The 12,331-nt window shown below is 35.9% G+C and overlaps 1 protein-coding gene across 1 annotated transcript in view; it reads right to left on the reverse strand.

The window, feature by feature from the left end:
- Positions 1 to 12,331, reverse strand: part of CFAP299 (cilia and flagella associated protein 299) — a 566,830-nt gene that overhangs the window by 59,384 nt on the left and 495,115 nt on the right. Inside the window, exon 4 of the mRNA XM_002912479.3 lies at positions 11,786 to 11,928. Coding sequence (XP_002912525.1) covers positions 11,786 to 11,928 — 143 coding nt within the window. The remainder of the gene's footprint in view (positions 1 to 11,785; positions 11,929 to 12,331) is intronic.

Raw genomic sequence — 12,331 nt, forward strand, 5'->3', positions numbered from 1 at the left:
AGCTGAAAAACCAAGGCAAAAATTCTTGTTTAGTAGACTCATTGCACGTATTCACAAGTGAAATGAAAAGATTCAAGATTCCCAAAGGTATCTCAATAAAAATTTAATGCACATCATATCATTCCACTGCTAAAAACTCTCCAGTTGCTTCCTATTTTACTCGGAATAAAAATGGAGTCCTTACAACTTGTAAGGCCCTATGTAATTGACTTCGGCTCTTTCTCTGACTTCATTACCTAACCGGCTTTACATGACCACACCACTGCAGCCGCACTGGCCTCCCTGCTGTTCCTCACACAGACTGCCTCAGGGCCTTGTGTCCTCTGCCTACACAGGCCTTCTGCCCGGTCTCTCCGGGTTCACTTCCTTCTGGTCCCGTGTGCATGCCAGTTTCACAGTGCAATGAAGTCTTCCATGGCCACCTTAATTCTAAATGGCAACCAGAAATCCCCTTTCCTGATCTGTTTTCCTTCACAGCACTTATCTTGCTCTGATATTTCATACGGATGTAGAGATGCTGAATTTTCTACTTAACTACTTAACAGAAATCTATATAATATGTAACACATATGTATATGTATACATACAAATAGGTGGATAGACATATTTGTCACTGGTTTATTTTCTATCTCCTACCACTGACTATAAACTCCATGAGAAAATGTTTGCTTTTTTCTGGTAATTGTATCGCCAGTCCTAGATCTTGGTACATGGACGGTGTTCTGTAACTGTCTGTTGAACGACTCCCCATAAGGATTATTGTGTTAGTTACTTGGCAGTTATAGCCACAAGAAAAGAAGAAGTACAGGGGCGCCTGGGTGGCATAGCGGTTGAGCGTCTGCCTTCCACTCGGGGCGTGATCCTGGCGTTGTGGGATCGAGCCCCACATCAGGCTCCTCTGCTGGGAGCCTGCTTCTTCCTCTCCCACTCCCCCTGCTTGTGTTCCCTCTCTCACTGGCTGTCTCTATCTCTGTTGAATAAATAAATAAAATCTTTAAAAAAAAAAGAAGAGGTACAGATATTTGGTACCTGGAACCTCCAACAACAAGGTTGTTCCTGTGCTGAAGAGCTCACAGTAAACACGGCAAAATCATGTTGTAATTGATATAAAGGAAAAGAGGTAGACACAATGATACAGAATCACAATGGTGAACTCAGTTCAGGGAATGGAAGAGTTTGGAAAAGAAGGTCACGCTTGAATCGTGTCTTTAAGAAAGTGTTCGCTGGGTGGAGAATGTAGGTACAGGTACTTCTGGTAGAGGGTCATGAAAGAGCATGATGTATCTAGGAAACAGTGAGCGGTTCTTTGTAATTGAAGCATGAAGAGAGGTGGGTAGACACATGAAACAAGACAGGGAAGTTGAAGGGAGTTTTTCATCTAATACTGGCAGGTTTTGCTTGCCTTGAATCTTAAAAAAATGTTTAAGTAGAATTCTGCCCTACTGAATGCTAATCTCAACTCCTGAAGTTTGAGATGACTTTTCTAACGTGGAGAGTAGAATTTCTGGGGTAAGTGGGAATCAGGGTGGAAAGAGCAATAAATCTCTCTGTTAAGTTCAATTCCAGAATGGCTTCAGAATTCCCCCAGCAGAAGTACTGTAGATAGATTTGGATTTAGTCCATGTGATTTCACTCTCCAGTTTCTTTGCATGTTACCTCAGCCATAGACAAGGGAAAATGGCAATAGATCGATATGGGATTATAATAATTAATTAGAACAAGTGGACTGGTTTTTGCTTATCACTAGTTAAGCTAGTGCAGTTTTTAAAATAAAATGAAATAAAGCAAAATACAGACTCTCAAGTCATATGTTCAGATAGATGAACACACAGCCTGCTGGAAAGTTAAAAGAATCTGGACTAGGGATTAGGAGACCTAGGATCTTGTCCCACTTCTGTTTCATCTACTCTTTTGTGGTTAAGCAAGCCATGAATTTGCTTCTCATTTGTGAGATTTACACTCAAGCATCCTTATAGTTCTAGATTTCCAATCATCAGTAGATTTCTAGTATTCCCCAAGTTATAAGTGTTGGACTTTTGAACAGAATCTACCTGGAATGTATTGATTTATATGTATTCCAAGAATAGAAATTGATTTTGCCTACTACTCCAGAGAGCAAGATGTGTTCCCCAAGATATCATGTTACCTTCCTTTTTTGATTCCGTAATGGCTATGGATATGGCATCTGAATGAAGGTGATCATGGTGATGCCCTACTTATTTTATTAATCCAAATGATGGCTATTATACAGCTGAGACAGGGAAAGTGCAGGAGCGTGGAGACATTTCCTTGATACTCCCAAGTTTCTTTTTGTTAAATACAACAAAATTACTTTTTAAATAGAAATAACAGGTTTGGCATTCTGTGGAATGGCCTGGGAACCTGACAGTTTCTCTAGGATACTGGTTCTGAGTTCTGAACAATAAGCAAGTGCAATTTTTGGTGCTGTTCATTTGCACACTAAAAGTTGTTTATGATCCCTGATAGCTCTATGCTATAACTTTAATGCTATTTAAATTCTGTTATGACAAATACCATCTTTTCTTCTAATTTAGTAAAATAAATGAAAAAATCTAGATAATGAAGGTTAATTTGTTAACAGCCTTTCTTTTAAAAATGTAAATTTTAAAGAAGAAATAGACAAAAAAGTTTGTATAAACACATAAATGTTGGTTCATATTAGTTTAGCTACAATAAAAATTGTGCCAACAAATGAAAATCTTTATAGAAGAGATATTTAGCAATTCTTCTTTAACTATGGACTAAACTGAGCATTACTACTAGTGGAACAACTTGACATTAGGTGCCTCCTAATATGATGCAATATGTAGTTACTCACCAATAGAGAATTCTTGGTGAAAAAATATTGACACTTAATACAATCAAGCCTTTCAACTTATCTCCCAGTTTAAAGAAAATACAGGGAAAAGAGAAACAAATGAGAAGATATCACAAGCAAACAATCAGAAAAACCCAGAATGCAGGACAATGTAAAAAGCAACTGGCCTTATCTCATTAAAAAGTCAATGTCATGATCAAGGAAAAAAAAACGTCTTGTTTGGATGTGCAGGGGAAGGGGTTAACCTAGAGTAAAAGACAGTCAAAAGCCATAAGCAGGGCAATTTTTGAACACTGATTGGATGATGCTTCCCAAAACTAGTTATAAAACACATTTTGAGATGATTAAGACAATTTGAATATGAGCTGGATATTAGATGATAGTAGGAAATAATTATTAACCTTCTTATGGTAATGGTGATGGTATATAGGATGATGTTCTTATTCTTAGGAAGTACATGGTGAAATCTGCAAGCTATTTTAAAACGGTATATACACAGCAGCATACTAAAGAGAGTTGAAGCACATTTGAAAAATGCTAACAGCTGTTTAGTCTAGGTTGTGAGTGTATTGGTATTTATTATACTGTTTTTTGAACTTTTCCTAAATTAAGATAATTTCATGATAAACGGGAAGTGTTGCACAACAATTTAAATGTATTTAGTGCCACTGAAGAGACACTTAAAAATGGTTAAAATGGTAAATTTTATGTTACATATATTTTACCAAAATTTTTAAATGTTGCAAAAAATCTTGTGTAAAGAAACAGCCTGTCATAATCATAGTAATTGTTGTCAATAAACTAGAGGTTGTCTCAGATCTCTAATTATTCACTTAAGGTTTACCCAGAGCACAATCTTCAGGGAAGCACATTCTAGACGATTAAAGAGACTACCAGATGATTGTTCTGGTATTCTGATTTTTTTTTAAGTGATGAGCCAAATAGGGTCTGCATAAAATTCTACCATAGAATAATGCAGGCAGATATTTCAGTAGGAATTTGGTAGGAACTGTTAGTTCTAGTATATTTGGGTTTTATAGAAACAGGCAGGAGAAGGTCCATCTGAATATAGCTTCAGGGACCTCTCTTCTCCATCCTTGGGTTTTCCATGAAAGATAGTACTTAATGTTTAACTTGGGATAAAGAGAAACTGAAATGAGTTAAGTACTGGAAAATTAAATTTATTTATATAAGAATTCCAAGTAAATATTACAAAAATTATGTGAACCACAGTTCAGAGGATATGAATAGATTCTAAAAGTATCCTGGGACATAACTGAGGTTCAACAAGTCAGGGCCAATTTTTCCCTAAAGACTTTTAGGCTGAAGCCACAATTAAAGGTCACTTTTAGTTCTGTCCAGAGCTCTTCCACACACAAAGCTGTGGGACACTGTAATTCTTACTCATAGTGACTGAAAATAAAAGCCTGGTTAAGTACAAAGGGCTGTTTTCTGCCAAGCTCAGTGAAAGGAGGAAGTGGCAAGGGTGGGTACAGGATGGCTGAAATTCCCCAGTCTTAACTGTGGATAGCGGGATTGCTTCAGGTTCTGAAAAACAATCCCAAATTAGGTCTTGTCAAGTCAGACACACAGCTGCAAAAGAAATGTACAACCTGACAATGACTAGGATATGGATATGACATCAAATGGGAAAAATGATATCTTTTCATGACAAAGCCCTGAGTAGAATCATGTATTGATTTTAAAAAATCATGGTTTCGGGGATTCCACAGATCTCTCTTTGGTCCTCCATTTCTAGTTGTGAGTGCAAATGTCTCTGTGCAACTTTGGGTTAAGCAAATTAACGTCTTTATAATGCACATTCTTTGATGTTAGAACATGAAAAAAAAATCCCTAAGCCACAAGGCAGTTGTAAAGAGTAAGTGAAATAATGAATATAAATTTTTCAGTTCAGTGCCTTGTCCACATAAGTGCTCAGTTAATTTTTATCAGCATCATAATTATCTCAGACTTCGCCTCACTAGCATGGAGCAACCTGAGAGAGCCTGAGGGCTGAAATTAAACTCATCCAAAGTGGGAGAACAACAGAGAGCATGACTGGGCTAATGACAAATATAACTTCTAACATTTGAGTTGGCAATTTAGCCTAGTAGTCAGAAACTCAAATGCTTGGGAGAATCCAGGAGGTACTCTAATGAGTGTCTTGAGCTGGACGGTGCAGATGCCAGGATGTGTGAATGGTCAAGTCTGTGTCTATGTTAAGCTGGTGAGAACACAGCCCATCTCAGGAGGCAGCTGCTATTTAGTGGGAAGACCTTAGTTTTTAAGAGAATCTGCAAATCCAATATATTTTATGTGACATTTCCTGTTTCTAAAACACTGACACAATTTTTAAATACATCGTGTAGGCCAAACAAAACATGTCTGCAGCCAGACACTACTAACTGGTGATCTCTGGTCTATGGTTTTTCTTACATCATGCCTATCTAAGATTAATACTGGTTCTAAAGATCAAGATAGGATTAAACCTCTGGGGTGAGGACAAGTAGACCAAATCTATCATCTATCTATCTATCTATCTATCTATCTATCTATCTATCTATCATCTATCAATCATCTATCTATTGAGAGAATTGAGTCATAAACATAAGCCACATACGTCATTGTAAATTTTCTAGCAACCACACTAAAGTAAAAAAAGAAAGGTGAAAAAAATTTTAATAATATATCTCATTTAACCCTACATATGCAATATATCATTTTAGCATTGTTATTAATGCAGATTAATAAGATAGTTAATATTTTTATGATAAATCTTCAAAATCAGGTTTATATTTTGTATTTTAGGATATCTTAATTCAGAGTTAATCATATTTAAAGTGCTCAACAGCTGCATATGGCTTGTGGCTACTGTATTGGACAGCACAGGTATGCTGTATGCGTCTCGAACTTTAATATGCATATTGAAATTTTGCAGATCATGTTAAAAGGCCAATTCTGCTTTACTGGTTGAAGTAGAGCCTAAGATGCTTTACTGCTGGTGCTTTTGGTCCATGGACCACACTTGGAATATTAAGGAGCTGATGGTTGTGGAAAGTCTCCCTCAACCAGAATGCTTTTTCACTCAAAGGATTCCTTCCTTTTCACATTCAGCAAGTATCTATTGAAGAGACTAAACTGATATTCTGCTAATTAGTTACCAAATTTAGATGTGGAACAATATTAAAAACCTTAAAAATAGGCAATATTTTATATACCCTGTGCAGAAGAACTGAGTCATTTACTGCTTTTTCTTTTAAACTTAACCTTTTTCTTTTAAACTTGAGAACCAGATGCTTTCATGAGAACACACTTAAGCACACGATAAACACAACTTTAAATTCTAACTTCAGAAGTTTGGCATGTTAAACATTTTAATAAAACAGACAATGGGATTGCAAGGGAAATTTGATGATAATAATATCTCAAAGCTTTAATATTTAGGGGCATTCCTCAGTCAAGGGCATGAATATTTTATAGACTCTCCAAAGAAAAACACAAAGGAAACTTTTCATTTCCTCCTGACCCGTCTATTGAGGGATAGGTAGAGCTCTACAGGCAGACTTTAGATCTTTGGGGATATGGTATGGATACATAAATAGGGAAATGTAAGCAGCTAAATGTGGGGCAGAATAGTACTCAAGGATTCTACATAGTGCAATCATGCTCAGGCTACAAAAAATTTTCAATCCAGAATAGTGTTCTGGAGGTGAGCAATGAATTACAATTCCTAAGAATTTGTTCTCATCACCCCTATTTCTCTCTCATGAACTTTAGCAAGTGGTTTACTCTGGCTTCTCCTCTCTCAGACGGTAATAATGCATCTTGAACCTATTTCACTAAGTTGTTGTAGGAAGTGTGAACTTCCTACACTGCAACATGCTATTTGCTTGTAAGGTTTTCATATATGCTGACAGGAAGGTCCTGAATCTTAAACACACGTCAGAATGGAGTCTAAACTGACAAGACATCAAGTTCTCAGGGCCCTCTCTTCTGTTGTGTTGCATAATAGCCATAGCTGTTGATACTTCTATTTTCCACAAGACGGGATTCCAATCACAGAACGAATGTCTGTTCCAACCAGAATAGGATAGCGTGACAAAAGGTAAGTGAATCTTTCATTTTAAAGTCTTTGTTCTAGTTCTTAGTTGAATTAAGTATGGAAATACATATACCAAAGATACTTTCCCCACTGGTAACACTGTTTAGTCATTTATTGATGTGAAATCTCTTGAGTGAAAAATCAGAAGTTCAATTCTGATAGATGGCTTAAACTCATGGGGTAAGAATTATCCAGAGGGATCAACAGAATAGAGTTAACTTTGTTTAAAAGCTCAAAAATGATCTGGCACCCATGAGAAAAAAAAATTAATAAAACTCACTAGTTAAGAAACTTGTAAAATATTATTAAAAGAAATTTAAAAAGGTATAAATAAGTAAATAAATGGAAGAGTGACAATCATAAAGATTCCAGTTAATTGTACATTGGCTATAACTTGAAAGCAATTCCAATCAAAATTACAACTTTTTGTGTGTGAACTTTACAAGCTGACTCTAAAATTTATATGTTAAAGGACGGGCATAGCCTAGATGCTTCTGAAGAAGAAAAAACTGCCTTTATTTCAATAACTATTACTTAAATATACCAAATTAGCAAGATTCTATTATTTCAAGGAAAGACCAATAAAACTAAAGAGCACTCAGAAATAAACTAACATGTACAGACCCTAACCTAAGACACAAGTGGTGTTGCACATGTGAGAGAGTGACTTTTCAATAAGTGTTCTAGGACAAATTATTAGTCATTTAGGAAAATAATAATAAAAAGTGGACCCTTACCCAATAATCATATGTCATTGTTAAATCTGGGTACATTAAAAATATAAAATAAAAAGCAAAACTACACTCTATAGGACAATATCTTTATGCCCTGAATAAATGTAGGGTTTGGTTAAACAAAACAAAAAATTACAAACCTCAGATGGAAAGATTAGTAAAATGTATTAGTAAAATCTATTAAAACTTCTGATTTCTGACTATCAAAGTCAATGTAAAGGAAGTGAAAGGATACTTGGACATGAGAGGATGATATTTTTCCAATATATACAAAAGGCAAATGATTAATCAATGTCCAAAAGATAAAAATAAAAAGAATTCACAATCTATAAGAAAAGGAGAAGTAAATTACCAATAGAAAAGATGAGGAAAAGTCTTAATAGATAATTCACAGAAAGGAAATTTGAACAACAAATAAAAGGTGCCCAGCCTGATAAGTAATTACAGAAATGAAAGTTAAAAACCACAATGAGAGATCATTTATAACTCAGTACAGTGGGGAGAAATGTGTGTTAACTAGAACATTTACATAGTACTTCTGGTGGCTACAAATTGGTAGAACCACTTTGAAAACAATTTGGCATTATCTGTGTACCATTCTGTGCTTTTGGCTTTGCATGTTTTCCCATAAATTTAGGGAAATAATCAAATATTTATTTTGTCTTTCTGCATGCACTGAATTCTATTTTAAGATAACCAACTGAGGAAAAGTTATTCTCTATGGAAGAATTCTAGCTAAATAATGCAGAATGAATGCTAGAATTGGAGAATTACCATTATACAACCCCTAGGAAAAACATTTAGGTAGCTTCTGTTATTGTATGCTAAAACCATTTGAATGAAACAATGGGGAACTTTATAGTGGAGTGGTCAGAATGACACTACCTGAACTCACTGTTCAAGCTCACAGAGCTTCACCTATTAAAAACTGTTATCTAAAAAAAAAAAATTGAAACTGGATTTCATCAAGCCAGTTGACAAGACATAGAAGGATAGAAGTAGGATGTAAAACAACAGCACAAAAGTGATCAGTCACATTTAGAAGATGAGTCATTTCTTGGGATAAATGACATGCTTTCTCCAACAAACCAACAGCATAAGAAAATAAAAAAGAAGGGAGGGACTGTTATATAGTAAAAAAAATTGCAAAAGATAGAATAAGAAAACACAATATTATTTGGATTTTGATGTGGTCAAATCAACTGTGAAAAGATAAATTTAAGACAACCAGTGAAATATGAATAAGGACCGACTAGGTATTAGAGGATATTAAGGAATTATTTTTTTAGGTATTTTCTGTTAAAATGTTATCAGATAAAGATTCATACTGAAATATTAGTATGAACAATTCATATAGGTGAGATGACACATCTTACATTTGCTTTAATATAAACAAAGGTTATAGAATCTGGTATTTTCAGTAAATTATTAGTTATGGAGTGGTGGTAGAAGGAAGAGATCTAGAATAACATCTGAATTTTGCCTTGGGTTGCAAGGGCAGTGCCATTTGCCAAGATGGAGGATACAGAAGCAACAACAAACTACAGAGATTAAGAAGAGTTTAATTTTAAAAATAAGTTTTAGGTGCTAATGGGATGCACAGAAGATTCTCTGAAGTAAGCAGAAGGATAACTGAATAAGAAATAAGAACAGGGGCGCCTGGGTGGCACAGCGGTTAAGCGTCTGCCTTCAGCTCAGGGCGTGATCCCAGCGTTATGGGATCGAGCCCCACATCAGGCTCTTTCACTATGAGCCTGCTTCTTCCTCTCCCACTCCCCCTGCTTGTGTTCCCTCTCTCGCTGGCTGTTTCTATCTCTGTCAAATAAATAAATAAAATCTTTAAAAAAAAAAAAAGAAATAAGAACAAATCCTTTCTAGAAAAGTGATCAAATCACCCAGGAGAATGTAGATGGTAAGAAACGTAATCTAAGGATGAACTCTGATGAATGCCAATGTCTACTAAATAAACAAGGGGAGAGTTCAATGAGGGATTCTGAAAATAAAAAGTGTATTTGAATTGTTTTGAGAAGAAAGAATTACTCAGCATAACGATTAATCAACACTAATCGAATACTGTACAGAAGGTAAGTAAGAGAAGAACTGGAAATAATCCATGGGATTTCAAAGTTGGCAGTCACCAGTGATGTTAGCAGGAGTCCTCTCATTTGAATAATGGTGGCACAGAACTAATTACCATGGGTTAGCATTTACGTGAGAAGTGAAAATTGGAGACACTTGCTATTTTGAGGAGCTTAGCTAAAAACCAAAAGAGAGGCAGTGCAAGAGTTAAAAAGGGATTTTTGAAAGGGATTTTTAATAGAAGGAATCTTTTTTAAAAAACAGAAATGGCTTCTCTCTCTCTCTCTTTTTAATAGATATGGCTTCAGCAGGTTTAGAGGCAAGATAAAGGAGTCAGTCGATAGAGTGTGTTTGAAAATTTTTAAAAACGGGGAACAGATGAAATATAGCTTCAGTGGAAAGACGGATAGAAAGCATCAAAAACAAGCTGAATAAATTAGCTCTAAACAGAACAAGTAGTTATTTTTTTCTCTGAATCTGTAAAAATTTTGTGAGACTAGATGCATATGTAAAGAAAATATTTCACTTGGTAAGAATGAGCTATTAACTTTTTTCAAGAAACAAATCTATTTCTAAAAACAGAGGCTGAAGCCACCTAAAGTGAGACCTATGTTGTTTCAGAAATGTCACCGGAAAAAAACCGGAGTCATTCTTAGGGCATATATTTCCTCATGGTTCTTGGGGAAGTGTAGGTCTGGCTGTGTTGGAAGAAAGTGTACCAGTTTGCAGCAAATTGGCCCTGTGAGAGGTGGGCTAATGGACAAGATAGCATGATGGTGTGCCAGGAGTCAGGAGAAGTCATATTCTGAATGTGGATGGTAGGCCCAAGGGCCAATGGCTGCCAGAATGGAATTGTGACTGAAAATAATCAGAAGGGTACTCTGAGGGGAATGCTGGCTAGTGGGGAAGTCTGTTTTGGTTGACAAAGAGATCAGTTGGTAGTTTCTATGTTTAGACTCAATGTAATCTATGAAATGTGAGGCAAATCATACATTGAGGAGACAGCATCAGCAGTTGACAACAAAGATCTTGAAGGAGTGGTGAAAATTTAGAATAATTTTGGATATTTTTTAGAATATTTTGGGGTACCCACATCTTAGTGTAATTTCCTAAAATTTCCTCCAGCAGAACCCAGGAATTCAGTTACAGGTGCAGAAAAAAAAAGTCCTTATCAATCTACCTTTGAAGTTAGCAGGACAGATACAGCCAAGGCACAAAAAGAGATTATTACAGAGAGAAGTTAAATGACATGCCGTGCATCTAGGTAGGATCAGAAAAAGCGTAGGTCCATTAAGGTAGTGATGGGTTAAGAAGTCTTTAGACGATAGCAATAAGGATGGATAAAAGACAGCAGGAATGTCAGAGGAGGAGAGGGTTGTTACAAGTGTCGAATAATCTGGATATAGAGGACAGTTCAAGTAGAATGCTGCTACCCCTTCTGAATTCTATGGAAAGTAAAAGATAGAATTAAAAAATTAGCTTGAGACCTATTCCCAAGGGGATAGAAGTGTTGATATGTGAATAAACTGACAGTATAGAGCAAATCATATGTGATAGGATGAGGTCTCCAGAGGAAGGGGTAGAGGTCAATAATAAAAAGAATGATGGGTGGGAAGGAATCCCAGAATAGGCTAGTAATAAGAGTAAATGAGGGCAAGCTAGTCAAGGGCTTGTACTCTGGTTGGTTGCCAAAGAAAAGAGGACAGAGAATGTGTTAGGTGGACTGTTCTTGAGGCTTCTAAGCAGACCAAGTCCCAAGTGGTCCAAGAGACTTATGAGATTAGCCACTTTTAGGCTCTACTTATGATTTAAAAGGAATGTCACTGAGAACTTACTTACCTCTTCTCTGAAAAGTTCTCTTCCTCAGACTGTTGATGGAAAAACTGCATCTATGTTTATTGCCCATTTACATTTTTATATATACGTATATTCCACTCTAGGCACGATACAGAACATAAAATAAGAATCTTTTACCATGCCTCTGAGGAGCTTGTTCTTTTACTGAAGGTGTGAGAAGTACACACAATTTACCTCATATCTGTGGGTTTTGGAAGAAGTTTTCTTTTTTCACTAAAGTAGACTTCAAAATCTTCGATCTTTAGCCTGTGGGCATAGTCAATGTATCCTGATACCTCCTGCCCATGAGAATTTCTGTCACGAATAAAGATCACGGTCTGGTAGCACACACAAAAAAAGATGGAGAATGGAAAGAGTAAATGAATAAAAGTCATTTGAGTATATTGCATATGATAATAAAAGGTACAGTTTTTGAGTGTTACATGTGCCAGACCCTATTCTAAGTGCTTTATGCTTCACTCTCACCAGGCTCCTATGAAGTAGGTATGATTATTTACTCTTGACAAATGAAGAAATTCATGAAAAGTTAACTGCACAGGCATATAATGTGCATTTACAGTACTTTTATATGACAATATCATTAAATAACTTACAGAGGTCTTCCAAAGGGCAGACATTAAGTGTTTGTAGTACATTAATTTGTTTCCTTTCCCCCCAATCCTATTGTCTTTTCTTTGTCATAATTTCTTTAGATAAGAAAACTAAGGAACAGAGAAGTTG

The sequence above is a fragment of the Ailuropoda melanoleuca genome, chromosome 11 (genome assembly GCF_002007445.2).
Source record: "Ailuropoda melanoleuca isolate Jingjing chromosome 11, ASM200744v2, whole genome shotgun sequence".
Lineage (NCBI taxonomy): Eukaryota > Metazoa > Chordata > Mammalia > Carnivora > Ursidae > Ailuropoda > Ailuropoda melanoleuca.